The sequence below is a fragment of the Miscanthus floridulus genome, chromosome 2, assembly GCF_019320115.1.
Source record: "Miscanthus floridulus cultivar M001 chromosome 2, ASM1932011v1, whole genome shotgun sequence".
Taxonomy (NCBI): domain Eukaryota; kingdom Viridiplantae; phylum Streptophyta; class Magnoliopsida; order Poales; family Poaceae; genus Miscanthus; species Miscanthus floridulus.
Genome location: NC_089581.1, coordinates 173,658,562 through 173,673,364, shown reverse-complemented (window position 1 = coordinate 173,673,364; position 14,803 = coordinate 173,658,562). Strand labels below are relative to the sequence as shown.

The 14,803-nt window shown below is 47.3% G+C and overlaps 1 protein-coding gene across 1 annotated transcript; it reads left to right on the top strand.

Moving 5' to 3' along the window:
- The first annotated feature begins 11,967 nt into the window (after positions 1-11,967).
- On the top strand, positions 11,968-14,803 carry LOC136535745 (probable serine/threonine-protein kinase PIX13). The gene is made up of 6 exons (XM_066528124.1): positions 11,968-12,332; positions 12,444-12,766; positions 13,293-13,428; positions 13,846-13,988; positions 14,079-14,202; positions 14,305-14,803. The coding sequence occupies exons 1-6, from the start codon at positions 12,269-12,271 to the stop codon at positions 14,667-14,669; spliced, it is 1,155 nt and encodes a 384-aa protein (XP_066384221.1). The 5' UTR covers positions 11,968-12,268; the 3' UTR covers positions 14,670-14,803.

Genomic DNA, 14,803 nt, shown 5'->3' with positions numbered 1-14,803 from the left:
GCGATGAGCTTCTCTATATCCCACTTATTGGGCTGCATGTTGTAGTTAACAACAAAAGTTTCATACTCTTTCGGTAAGGAAGCAAAAACTAAATGAATCAAGAACTCATCTTTGAGCTCCAAATCCATTGGCTTGAGCTTGGATGCCGTGTTGCTCATCTTCAATATGTGTTCTCTTATACCTCTACCAGAGTATTTCTTATTGAATAATTTCTTTATCAAGGTGCTTGCATAAGCCTTTGAAGAGCCAGTAAACTAACTCTCCATTTTCTTTAAATACTCGGTGGCGGTATCACAATCTGGGATTGATCCCCTTATAGCGTGTGAGATAGTGGACTTGGCCACCATTAAGCACTTGCGGTTCGAGATGTCCCATTTCTTCCGATCAAGATCGTATTTCATTTTAACTTATGCATGATCTCGCTTTCGAGCAGTGAAATCAGCATCAGTCTTATTTTCTGCCCTCACCGGGTCCTCTAGCTCAGTAGGACACGAAGAGGTAAGTGCTAAGTCATTCTCAGACAGTGCAAGTGCAAGCTCATACTTCTCTCGCCATACTCTATAGTTGCCCCATTCAAGAGGAGGAATATGCGAGATAAATGCCATAGGATTTAGTCCTGAAAAACATGTGTCAGAGAAAGTGAGAAAACATAACATAATGATTGCATGCCTTAATTTAACGTTGGTCAAAATTAAAACATACAACTTCTTCTACATTAATTCTATATCACCGTTGGACAGAAAATAGAATTAATGCATAAACTCATAAATCAAACATTTATAATATTGCTATCAACAACTTTGGTTAGAAAATAGCAAAATCATAAATTTACTGAAAATTATAACTGCTCCTCAAAATTAAATCCTCCCATTGGTTCGAATTTAATTAGAAGATCATAAACATGATCATTCACAGCGGAAACACGAAAAATACTTTATCTACTTTTTAGAAGCATTTTACTATACTCATCTACTCTCTGAAAAATTATTCTATTGGTTCAAATTTTTACAGAGATTGAGCATCAAAACATAGAGAAAAAACATCAAAATGCTTCTGAAAATGAACAATACTAAAAAACATTGAGTACTGTTCATTTAGCCTCGCCCAGCGCGAAACAGCAGCACAACAACGCAATCAGCAGCGCATGGCCCAACAACAGCCCAGCTACGGCCATGGACGGCTTGGGCGCATGCGCTTGTGGCGCCTCCCCCGCGCCTAGGCCGCAACCTAGGCCTAGGCCAGGAAAGTGCCTCCCCGCTTGGGCTCATTCTGGTCCGAGGAACCTCAGCCGTCGGATGTGATCCGACGCTTCGCCATGTGCCACTGCCGATCAAAAGGTGAGTCACTGACAACCCCAGAAAACCTAGCCCCATTTCCTTCTCTCTCCTTTCCTTTCTCTTCCTCAGCGTCGCAGTCAGAGGAACGACGACGCGACAGCAGCCCATGGTAGCCGGAGAGGAAGAAGGTGGAGGCGCAGCTATGGGTCCCCTCGTTGGCGCGCGCGCTCGCCCAAGTCTGAGCGTACCGCCATCGAGCGGCCTTGTGGTTGCGCCCTAGATCCCAAAACTCGTATGTCAGCATCTCGGCGGTGAGCAGCGGTTCGGCTACCCACGCGGCATGGATGCCAGTCGGCGGTGGTGCTCTATGGCGAGTAAACCAGGTAGGTTCCTCCCCGTCCATCCGTTCCCCACTAGGGTTAGGGTTAGGGTTTGAAGTTCTATCAGGATTTGCTTTTCTTCCGAATAAAATTCGTGTCATCTCCTAATTGCTAACCTGGTCTAGATCTACGCCTAGGCTGGCATCAATGATACCATTGATAGATATAACAGGACCTTAGCCGTAGATCTAGTGGGTACATATTACTATGAACATGATGAACACACCCTAGAATTTTGAACTACTAGATTTAGAGGGAGAGGAAGGGATGAAAAGGGTTGACCATCTGTGTCCTTAGAGGAGGATCCGCTCATGTCTGCCATGGAGTTGGTAAAGCTGGAGGGTGTTGGTGTAGTGGTCGTAGGTGACACGGTCCGGTGACAGCGGGTAGGCGAAGGCAGTGGAGTCCGATGATGCAGTTCGATGGCGGCGAGGCAGTGGAGCTTCCCGTCACTGACTGCGCATCCTCTAGATCAGATTATGGATTTTGGTGAGGAACTATGACTCGGTCAACCTCCTAAAGAGAGTCGTCGGCCCCCACCTCTCTTTATAGCGTAGTGTGATGGGGGTCCACCAACCATGTAGGGTTGGGCACCCCCAATCAGGGCGCGAGGTCAAGGCCCAACTAGGTCATTGGGCCGCGCTGGAGAGATCACCACTAACAACCAGGTCCTTGAACAATTCTAGTACAAGATTAATTACTCCTGAAGAAAACATTTAGAGCATTTTCAAATCTGCCACTCTAATTCGGACCCAAATGAAAGGAAATAGTGAAATTCATATCAAATTCACACAAAAAATCAACAGAAAATTAAAACTTGTACCATACATTACCTTGAGGTCATTTCAGTCCATAGATGGTGGGCATCATCCCTGTCAACCTTTATGCCATACTTCACAAATACAATCTGAGTATGAAGTTCACAAGCCCTGATTCCCTAATACCCTTCGCAATAGAACATGACAAGCAGGTGAGCAAGCAAAAGCGGCAAGGGCGAAACACACACACACACACACACACACACACACACACACACCAGATCGGATGTCCCTGCCCTGGCATCCTTTAGTATTCCATCTCTCTATGAAGGGGATCAAGGAGGACATCATGGAAGAGAAATCAGGTTTCACGAGGTGCTGACCTTGCCAGTTGAGGTATCGAGGTTGATCGAGATCGCTGGAGCACAGAGGAGGTGCATCGAGGCCGGATAGTGGAGGCATCGTCATCGTCATCTACGATGGGGTCGTCATCTGGTTTGACACAACTTTGTATGGAGGAATAGATCATTTAATTTATTTTTCAAAATATCATATCCCTGAAGGTATAAATTGGACAGTTGCCCAGTTTACGTGCTCCTAACCTTGAAGGTATAAATTGGAGCATGTCAAATTGATATTCTCGATTAACTATTATATTATTGTTCACATCATAAAAAAGTGGTCATTAGCCTTCACAATTTGTGTGACAAGTAAGCAACTTCCAGCTTTGTGTCCTAACCCTCAGTAAAAAATAAGTTCGGTGACTTACTGCCAGAAGAAAGCTCTAATGAGCAACTTACCGTGGGCTTGAATTTCTAACAGTATTTCTTATTATCAAAGCAGCGAGCTTTGGCCGCTCCTCAGGGTGTCCACGTCGCCCCGATTTCCTCGCCCCGTCCGATCTTCAGATCGACGACCCTTGCTCTGCCCACCGCTCTCTACAGTACCTGACCCCGCTATGAAACCCTTGATGGCTCTCACCGACACCGACGCCCTCCTCCTCTCCGCTCTCTCGCTCTCTCTCTCTCCCTCCCTTGCTCCCCACTCACGACACGGCTCAGGCGAATGCGCGGGACAACCTCGGTGGTGGCCCGACCTCCGCGTGGCGGCGGCCCTCCTCCTTCTCCTCCTCCACCAACAACACCACCATGCCACTTCGTCCTCACGATGCAAGCCAGCGGGTCACGCGGACTAGGGTTTCACCCCTCCATCGCCAGTCGTCCACACGGCCGCGCGGCCAGCCAGCGGAGGCCCTCATGCGTCGGAGGCCTCTGGTGGCGGAGGAACCTCCATGGTGGCCGTACATGACGACGGGGAGGTCACGTCAGCAACCTCAGCGGTACATCTGGAGCGGCCGCTCGCGGGGCCCCTCCCGACGGGCGATCTAGGCCTGGAGCACGGCCTCGACCTCGCGCAGGCAACGGAGGTGGTGGATCTACGGTGACCAGCAGGATCCACCATGAGCCCTCCCTATCTCCGTAAGATCCGCCTGCTGGTTGGCCAGATCTGTCGCCTGGTTGGCCAGATCCGTCGCCTTCTAGGCCCCTCTGTCAGCCTCGGTCGTCGACAGCGACGCGCGCGGGGGCGCTAGGGTTCGATCTACGGCGACCAGCAGGATCCACCGCAAGCCCTCCCCGTCTTCGCAAGATCCGCCTGCTGGGTGGCCGAATCTGTCGCCTGGTTGGCCGGATCCGTCGCCTTCCGGGCCCCTCCGTCAGCATCGGTCGTCGACAGCGACGCGCGCCGGGGCGCTAGGGTTACCGCTTACACGCCATCTCCGGTACCCAGCGCCGCTGCTCTCCCTGTTCGTCATCTTTCGCTTATCTGTACCTTTTGCTAATTGCCACATTATGTGTACTTTTCCTTGTGATGACCTAATTTCCTGATTCTAATATGGCAAACGCTAGGATGCTACTCGAGTGCTGATAGTACCTGATTTGAACAACTTGCTTATAGCATTAGAGGATTATAATATGCTAAATGCTAGAATGCTACTCAAGTACTGATAGTACCTGATTTGAATAACTTGCTTATAACATTAGAGTATTATAGTACCTGATTTCAACAGCTTGCTTAGCATGAGACTAACAACTTAATTAGCATGATAATAACTGAACCACGACCTTGCCAGGCATGTTATAAAATACACAACTTCGTCCTGAGTTGCTACAATAGTTTTTAGTTTATTTTCCACTTTTGTAATTTTTTCTCGAACAACTAGGAGAGCTGCTTATCATTTTTCATTAAAAGGCAACGTACCACAGAGTATGAACACCACACCCACCGCTCCTCCCTATGCCTAACAGTTCAGCCAATTAAGACCAGCCAGTTCTTGTCGAGTTGTCATGAACCGACGCTACTATCTAATGTTTACATTGATCTGTTATTTTCTTAGTTACAGTGATGTGACCCTTACAACTTATCTTGTATGTGTATTTCAGGAAATCATACATCAAAAGCCCTATGGTGTTGGTTGGGTCCAGCCTTGGTGCTGCTGTTGCCATTGATTCTTCAGTCAACTACCCGAAGGCGGTACATGCTTGAAATAGTTTTGTTGTCTATATTTCTTTAGTACTGTAGACTACAGAGTAATACAAGAGATTAAACAGAGGTATCTGTAGTGCTTCCTTTTATGTGAATTTTGACTACTATGCCACAAGCCTTCATACAAGACAGATCGTACAAGTTTGAGAGTTTTATATTCCAATTACCTAATTTAGGCTTGGTTTCAGAAGTCTCGAAATTGATCTTCTTTGCTGCAGGTGTATACTATGAGGGCCCAAAAAATGTGACTAAAATCCCTAAATTTGTTTCATATGCCGGGGTGACTCATTCTGACTTCCATGCTAAGCTTATTTAGTTTTCCATTTCATTTTACATGTTTTTTTAATGTCGTTAGGTCTGTATTTTCCATTCGATACTTAGCTTATTGGTTATGGCTGTGCTTTTTATTTTATAATGATGCCTGTGCTGCTTAAGTGGAATGTCTCTGATTGGATCAAAGAAATCTTGTGGTGTGTGTCGACATTGGCTGGGTGACTGGACTACTGGAGTAAACTGATCGTTTTCTTTGCTTCCCCAGGTGTTCATATTGAAGAGTCTTCCAGTGCGATTCTTAGCAACAAGTTTGCCATTTAAAGAAACTCCAAATGAATTCTTTGATTGGGTGCAGGTAAGCCTCTATGGATCACTTTGAACTTTAAAAAGAACATGAAAAGAAGAGCGCTAGTAGTTTTCTCTACCTTTTGAAATTAGGGACAAGTCCATTTTCTCTTCCAATCAAGTTGACAGCTTTTTTTAAGAGGTGTCAGGTGATTGCCTTGTTAATGGCATTATGTGTTTGGATTTAGTTGCTGCTGGTAGCTGTTTTGTTTGCTTAGCTTCTATTATTGTAAGGAGGCTAAAATTGGTCACAATTAATGCTCATCATGTCGCTTGCCATTTCGGCGCAATGCCGTGATATATTTTGTGAATATCATAGCTTTGGATTGCAATTTGCTCGCTGAGTCAATTACCATCAGGTTATCAAGCTGTGGAGCTTCAATTTTTTTATCTATTATCAGCTCACAAGGTGGCTAACACTAATATATATATGCTGAAATCATTAAAGTTCCTATGACATGCATATGTCTGAGTAAAATTTCTACGAGAATTAATATCGCTGCACGAATTTTTTGAATTGCTATGGTTTTCCCAACAGGATTAGGCACTGGGAAATTTAACGTTTCTCTGTAAGACCCGTGTGGTCTTTACAATATAAGTATCTCCTTTCCTACCTTGCCGGCGCGCGCGATGGCTGTTTAACAATGGCTACTGTTTAGAATGTAAGTATCTCCTTTCCTACTTTGCTGCACTTTTAGATCCGTTTCTAAACTTGCCCAATGTTTAACAATGGCTGCACAAGATAGCTTCAGTGATACATGGTTTATATAGTCCACGAGATGGTTTGATCTGACCTTCTGAAGGATGCTTCACGTATGGTATCTCTGGGAATTAGTGTTCATACCTTTAAAAGTTTTGTGAAATTCAGCCAAGACATCTGGACTTCTTTCTTGTGTCAGCCTTACTGTCACAATGGTCATGACTTGCCATTTCCTAACTCAATTACTAATTACTTTACCACTTTCATTGTCAGAAATATCTAACTGTGTGCTGTTTTTTTTCCAATGAGTTACCTATTTTACGCTATGCTGTCAAAATTAGCGCACTCAGAATATATGAAAATAAATTGTTCTTGCTATCTTCCTATTACACTCAGTAAGTCACTAAAAATTTGATTACTACAGATTTTTCTTACTGCTGGGACATTAGTAAGCTACTGACCTTGGTAGTGTAAGATCGTCGTGTGAATCATCGATAACACGACATGAAACCATCACGTCGATGCACATTGATAAATTTAAATCTTTGTACATACAGCCGTCGTTTTCTTCTGGTGACATGAAAGTAGTAGTATTGTGTAATTGTGTTTATTTCATCATCACAGTTAGTATTGCTTTGGATGATCTTATATCACTGCCCCACTATTCTATATTGGTCTGCTGTGCACTACTGCCTTTGAATATTATACATGCCTGCTATATTTAAAGTACTACAGCTCACACTTACCACTGATTAATTAATCAAACATTACTTGCTGATTCACAATTTCTCATGCTATATTTCCCAGACCGGCAAAGTTGTCGACCCATATTGAAAAGAAACCTGCAAAGAGGAAGCTGTTTGAGGACCAATCTACTCATGAGGAGGTTTGTCCTCTTTATACCCACAAATCATATATCCCCCCCCTAAACTTTACACCGCACATACTGATGCTAGACCTGTATTTCCACACATAACAAATGTGAATACAGACTTCATGTTAACTATGCTCAGCGACCTCTGTCAATCACGTACTTTCCCTATAGGATCAAACAACCTTCACTGAACCTGATCATGAGACCTCTCAGGAACTCAACATAGACGTCCAGATCACCGGACATGATAGGGGTACACAGGAACAGCATCCAGAAGACCACCTAGACAGCCTAGAAAAAAGGTATTAAACACTAACTATAAATCGGAGATTCACGTTTTTGGCAAAACTGTTTAAAGTGATAAGTTACAACATGAGCATATAATCCTTCTGTGCAACTTCTCAACAATAATAAATATGCTCTGCTTGTAGGCCAACAGCTCAGGATACTAAACCACATGCCAAAGTCTTGTGGACGCAAATCATCATTAGGCAACCAGAAAAAATGATACAGGTTTTTAGATACATACTGCCATAGTTTTAAAAATCACCTTCTTCAACACTGCTATTATCACCTCAACCTATTTGATATTTTGTATAGCTTGTCAAACCCCTTGGTGCATCGCCTTGTACATGGCCGTCACAACGCCTACAGCCAAGCTCATCTTCAACACAATGTACAGTGGTAATTACAAAACCGGTTCAAAACTTGGCTGCCTAAGTTACTATACCGGCATGCAATCTAGGCGCTTTTGAACCTCGTCGTCAGCATTCTTGTATAGTCTAGGATCCCACTATCTAATGTTATAAAACTACGAATCCTACCTGCTGCTAACTGTACTGTACCAGACTCTATGCCAGGCTATAACCTGTTGCTGGACATATGGTGTGAGCTGTTGTAATATGTCAGTAACACTACCCTAGCATTCCAACTCCAAAGATTGCCGGCTTCATGACATTCATCCATGTAATATAAGTACAATTTGTACCACTGTGCTGCATTTACCGGTGCTTGCAATGCTTACCTATACCATTTGATTTCCCGTTTAATTGCCCGGCGCGCGCGGTGGCGCGCATGATGTACTAGTTTTTATAATCCCAACAAAACTCAAGCGCCTGTGATCGTGCATGCAGACATACTGTGCGTGATGGTGTACAGTACATGCAAAACTGAATTTGAATAGGCAGACAGACATCCTGACAAAATGACACTACGAGCATGTAAGGTTAACAAAGGAATGCTCTAACTACAGTGACTCTGACACTGCAAATTGCAGGCAGCAGAAAGGGGGTTGTCAAGGGAATCTGATTGCTTGTGCACTAAACATTTTGCAGTGTCAGAAACATACGATGAGATTAGTTAGGGTCGTGAACAGTAATAGTTATATATGATCTAACTATCAAAGCTGTATGCTCCACACACAATTATTTGTTAGGTTCAGGAAGGTTCAAGAGGCAAAGAACGGTTCACAGAGTTTAACCAACAGACATGCTGATCATTACAGCAACTGAAAGCATAGATCCACTTTTCCAAAGAGGCTTAGACTCGAAAAAGGAATAAGAAATGAAAATGTCCTATCTGCATAGTGAAAAGCTGTTGGATAAAAATGAAACAAATAGTGAATTCTCATTAGGACAAACTCGGATGGGTAGTTACATGTTCTTATTGTTTATTTAATTGCAAAGTTTTAACCATTAACAAATACCTGGCCAGGATGCAAATGACATAGCAACTTCTGAATTTACATTAGCAGGGACTATAGAATTTTCAAGATATAAAAACCAGCAGGCTACAAGCATCAAGTTTTGCAACCAAGAACGCAATCCACAAATCCAGAGTCCACCGTAATATCATCACAAATCAGTACTAATAATTACCGGAGCAGAAGAGTACCTGCCGGCTGCCGAACCTCTGATCAGCTGGCCAAAGGGTGTGGCCGGCGACGATGGGGCAAGATGCAGGCCCTGTGTCGCCACGCTATCAGTCAAAAAGTACAGAGAAACAAAGACAAAGTTACAAAAAGAAATAACACAAAAAAACAGCAACAGTAGTACGAACAAAGTTACTTGCTAACTAAGAACCAAGATTATCATGAGCCAAACCCATGATTGAGAAACAAAGACCAAGTTGCTTGCTATCAATTTATTTTTAATGAACCATCATCATTGGTTCATAAAGCATATAAGAAAACACACATCAAATAATCTTGTGCAATCTGCAACAGCCGTTTTAGATCCATCTTTATTTTCAGGGTCGCAAAAACTTGTAACCCGAACGATCGACTGGACCGCGACTGGCCAGCGGCCGGAATCTTTCGAACAAACATAAACAATGGATCAGAAATCATGACTTACCGGTGTGGGGAGATCGACCGGTTCTTGCAGGCGCTGGTGTGGGCTTCGGCGTGCTGCGGCCGTCGTTGAAGAGGAGCAGGCGGATCCTTCGGCGTGGCGGCGTCCGACGCAGACGAGGCATGGCGACGGGCGCGACTCCTCGCAACGGGTGTTCGGCGGTGTTTGAGCAAGGGCAGGGCGAGGTGCCGGTGCAGGCGCGAGGGCGTGCCGTGGCCATCGTTGAAGAGGAGCAGGCGGATCCTTCGACGTGGCGCCGTCTGGCGGAGACGAGGCAAGGCGACGGGCGCGGCTCCTCACAATGGGTGGTGCCGGTGCAGGCGTGAGGGGGCAGCGGCGTGGGCTATGGCAGGAAGGCAGGCGCGGGTGAAGATGATTCCGCGTCGTGGGCGAGCGGCAGGCTGCGGACTACGGCCCTGTTCGCTGCGAGAAATTTGGGAGTGTGAACAGTGAAATCCAGTCGTGAACAGTGAATTCCGGCTGGTTTTCTTACCCGTCGAACGGCGCCTAGGGTGATTGCTACGAAGGAAAGTTTCACGGTCCCACCCGACGGCACGGAAAGTTTCACGGGATGGTGTTAGGATCGCTAAGGAGAGGCAGTCGGGCGACCCAAACCAAAGTCGCACGAAAAAATATCTACATTTCGTTTTTTTAACTGTGAGAGACTTCCTTAGAAAAATCAGCTAGCTTTTTTTTATTAGCTAGACTATTTGCGAGGTTTCGTTTCAATCCTTAATCTCATAGTTAGTTGTATTTAGTTAGGGACCCAACTAATATACTATTTATTAGCTGGATAGTTCATTTTGAGCTATCAGTTATGGTATTTTGATTCACTAGTTAGAGCTAATTTCAATGGCTAGCTTTTAATTGTTTAGATCCAAACATCCTCGTGTCGTTGATCATATCTATAGAATGGTCATATGAAAATTACAACCCAAAATATTCAGGATGTTCGCTCGGTCGTATTTGGCTTATAAGTCATGACTTATCGGCCAACGAACAGTATTTTTCTCTCACACCAAATCAGCCAACCGTACTTTCAGTCATAAGTCAAACCAGCCCAAACGAATAGGGCAGTGTATCTAATGGGGTCCAGCTCCTAATCACTCTAGCTCTGCTCCACTCTACTTGACTGAGACAACGAAGAGGCACAATAGATTGGTAGAAATAACTTCCAGCCTCTCTAGCTTTACTCCATTTTACTCGACAGATCGCGAGTAGGCACAACCACAACCAACTAGGTGGTAGCTAGAAAGGTACAATGCAGTGACACAGGAAGGGAAATGGCCTAGCCGTAGAACGAGCATTACGGGTTTGGGGCACAGTTAACTTAGGCAGCGGCGCACCTAGAAAATATTTTAGGGGGTTGAACAACACTGTTGTTAGATCTTAAGTCTTAGCCCCTCTATACTATAGAACTTTGCCTAAAAATTCATGGGGGCTCCACAGGGGGTTCCACTGCTGCGATATGGGTAGGGGGGCTTGAGCCCCCGTCCCACCGCTATGTCCGCCCCTGAACTTAGGGTGAGGGTCACCACTTGACATCTTGCTAGCCATGGATCTACGAGGCATAGCCTAGGAATAGAGGTGGTGCGGCCTTGTTAGCCATGGAGAGAGGCGACATGGGCTAGAAAGAGGACCAACACCTTACTATCCTAAGAGAGAAGACATAGTTGGCAAAAAAGAGTAAGACTTAGACACACCTAATTTTCATCTCAGAGGTGGGGTTCTAGCATGTCAAGAAGTGACTCGGAGGCAGTGTTATCCAAAACGCTAAATGGTAATCAGTCGATCACTTGCTGTTTAGACATTATTCGAGCAAAATAGAGTATAAATGGATAGAATGACGTTTAAACGAGCAAAACAACCGATGAAACGGAAAACAATATACCACCGTATAGCGTTCAAACAGTATGTAAACAGACTAAATAATTGTTTAGAGGAACAGTGATCGAAGTTAGTAGGTTTTTTTTCCCACTCCTAAGGCACGGCGCGGAATGATTAAATCCGAGATAACTTTTTGAACGGCTGAGTTGCGAAAAGGACATTGTTGATAGCTCTCTTGAGCTTATGCCTTGTGTGTTTGAGTGGAGGACCAGTGCGCTACCAATTACCATACCAAACGGCCCTTAACAAAGATTGTGAGAGTAGAGCCATAGATCATCACGCGTTGACAGGGCTACGGAACAGTGACCACCACCTACCTACTCGGCTACTCGGTTCCACAATCTACTGACAAGTAGACCGCGCGGAGCGTGGAGCCCACTTTTCAGTGAATGGAAGGGCGTCCAGCTTTGCAAATTACAAACAGCGTATTCTTAGCGTGGACGAAGTAACAGCAGGAAACACTTGCGCGGACCGAGTCCAGGAGCGTATTAGTGCCAAGAATGACCTCACAGTTGAAGCTCCGACAATGCTGTGGGTCTATTGTGCACTTGTGCTCCGTAGACAAAGCCCACGCCATGACCAGATAGCAGCGCCGCATGTCGTCTGCCTTGCCTTGGCGTTGGCGCACCATCTCCTTGCTGGACTTCCATCCCTCCTTTCTTTGATGTTTTCCTCTCCGTTCCCACCACGCTGTCCACGTCCCTTCTCCTTCCTCTCCTCTCCTCTCCTGATTAGTACTTAGTAGCAGCACACACCGTCTGAGAACGCGCAGCAGCAGCACAAGAGCACATACACGCCCGCGCCCCGCGCGCGCGTTTGAGATCAGCGAGGAGGAAGAGAGGAGCGCGTGGTTGGTAGCTCGGCACCGTACCGTACGCCATGGGGAACTGCTGCGGCTCCGCTGACGCCGACGCGAAGCCGCCGAGTCGTCCTCCTACCAAAGGTAAGGTTTGCTCGCACGCTAGCTCCGATCGAGTTCTCCGGCTCGTCCACGACGCCGGCCGCCGTGATGGTCTGACCGACGTCTCATCGTTGCTGGCTTGTGCACGTGCAGGGCCGCGGCCGCCGCCGACGAAGCCGAGCGACGGCGGCGGCGGGGCGAAGCAAGAGACGGGAGGAGGAGACGGTCCTGATCCGTGTCCGGGGCCCGGGCGTGTTCTGGAAGCGCCGAGGCTGAGGAAGTTCACGCTGGCCGAGCTGCGGCAGGCCACGCGCGGGTTCAAGCCGGAGATGGTGCTCGGGGAGGGCGGCTTCGGCCGGGTCTACAAGGGCTGGGTCGACGAGCGCACGCTCAACCCGGCCAAGAGCAACGCCGGCGTCATCGTCGCCGTCAAGAAGCTCAACCCGGAGAGCGTCCAGGGCCTGCAGGAGTGGCAGGTGATCCATCCCATCCCATCCATCGATCGCCTCTTGATCGATTCTGCACCATTTCTTCGTCTGGATGTTCGTTCCATTCCATCAGTGTTTGTGTGCTTCTAAAACATGGAAAAATCTCCCCCCTTCTTTTGTTTTGTTTGATGAAATCGCGTCTTTTCTTTAGAATCCTGATGAAATTTGTGGTTCAGCTAATCAGTTCTACATGTCCCTTTCTTCGGGGAACACTGTACAAGTCAACTCTTGTAGTTTCTGCCGGCCCCCAGCTGGCCATGAAGTTGCATTTTTCTACTCCTCTTGGTTTAGTTTCCTCCCTAGATAAGATAGGGACTCCCATACAAAATCCATCATGCCATCCTTGGTAGTTGGTACAATGTGTCTCTGTGATGTTCCATGAGTCCATGACCATTTGAGAACATGCAGTACCAATCAGTGTGCTAATGTAGTGTGACTTGTGAGTTCATCATACCGGCGTGCCAGTGGCGTCTCTGATGTGTGCATATGTTATTCTTTGTGTTGGCAAGTGCAGTCGGAGGTCAACTTCCTGGGTAGACTGTCGCATCCCAACCTGGTGAGGCTGCTTGGCTACTGCGGCGAGGACAGGGAGCTGCTCCTGGTGTACGAGTTCATGTCCAAAGGCAGCCTGGAAAACCATCTCTTCAGAAGTAAGCAGCCTGCCACCGCCAACAATGTCAGTTTGGCATTCTACTTTTCAGCAGATTCTGATTGGCAATAAACCTGCCGGTCCACTCAGTTTACTTCTATACGATTGACGAACAGCAATGGTAGAGTATGGTTTTACTTCTGGGGAGTGTGTTCCCTGTCGCCTAACATAGTTTGAAAATGCATGCATTAATTTTGTCTGACCTTTGCCTTCTAGAATCGCATTTGACTTTTGGATACATAGGCGCCCAAGTTTGACTAGTTTGAGCAAGTCGCTTGTACAAGTCATGCATGCTGTTCATGGTCAGATTAAATTACAAGTTTTGGCAATGGCGACGCCACATGGTACCCTGTATGAGATTGAGCGTCCTGCAGTCTGACTTGCTGGGGTGAAAAACTGAAAATGTCTGTCTGAGCAGGGGGTGGAAACTTGGAGGCGCTGTCGTGGAGCCGGAGGCTCAAGATCGCCACGGGCGCGGCGCGCGGCCTCGCCTTCCTGCACTCGTCGGAGAAGCAGGTCATCTACAGGGACTTCAAGGCGTCCAACATCCTCCTCGACTCGGTACATCTTCTGCAAAAGCAAGCATGTGCATAGGTAGGTCTTCTCCTTGGCTACCATGTTCACTGACCACAGACGTGTGAATGTTTTCAGGATTTCACCGCGAAGCTGTCGGACTTCGGGCTCGCCAAGAACGGGCCCTCCGCCGGGAAGTCGCACGTGACGACCCGGATCATCGGCACCTACGGCTACGCGGCGCCGGAGTACGTCGCCACCGGTATGTAGGTGTTTGCACCTGCACGAGCACGACGACGGCAATGGCGCGGCGCCACCAGGCGCTCATCACGTACGTTGACCGACATGGATGCATGCAATGCAGGGCACCTGTACGTGAAGAGCGACGTGTACGGCTTCGGCGTGGTGCTGCTGGAGCTGCTGACGGGGCTGCGCGCGCACGACCTGAACCGGCCGAGCCACCAGCACAACCTGGTGGAGTGGGCTAAACCCTACCTCTCCCGCGCCGGCAAGCTCAAGAGCCTCATGGACCAGCGGATCGACGGCCAGTACCACACCAAGGCCGCGCTCCGGGCCGCCAGGCTCGCCGGCAAGTGCCTCACCGGCGACCCCAAGTGCCGCCCCGACATGGACGGCGTCGTCGCCGCGCTCGAGGACATCGAGGCCCTGCAGCAGGGGGCCGGGGGACACCGGGACCTGCCGCCGCAGCCCGGAGCGCGCCGCTCGTAGCCGTATCATGATTCTTCCAGGCCCTATTGATTGATGCATGGCCGTTGCTTGGCCTGAGCACGGCTGCTGATTCAGAACACTTGCATTGATTCTTCAGCTTCATTCAACTAATCGCCAGAGTTTTTCATTCTTTA

What these genes read in the sequence shown, in the direction of transcription:
- LOC136535745 (XM_066528124.1), top strand. Translation starts at nt 12,269, where the DNA reads ATGGGGAACTGCTGCGGCTCCGCTGACGCCGACGCGAAGCCGCCGAGT. An exon ending in AGGGCCTGCAGGAGTGGCAG is followed by an intron (nt 12,767 to 13,292) that starts GTGATCCATCCC and finishes TGGCAAGTGCAG; the next exon opens with TCGGAGGTCAACTTCCTGGG. An exon ending in GGAAAACCATCTCTTCAGAA is followed by an intron (nt 13,429 to 13,845) that starts GTAAGCAGCCTG and finishes CTGTCTGAGCAG; the next exon opens with GGGGTGGAAACTTGGAGGCG.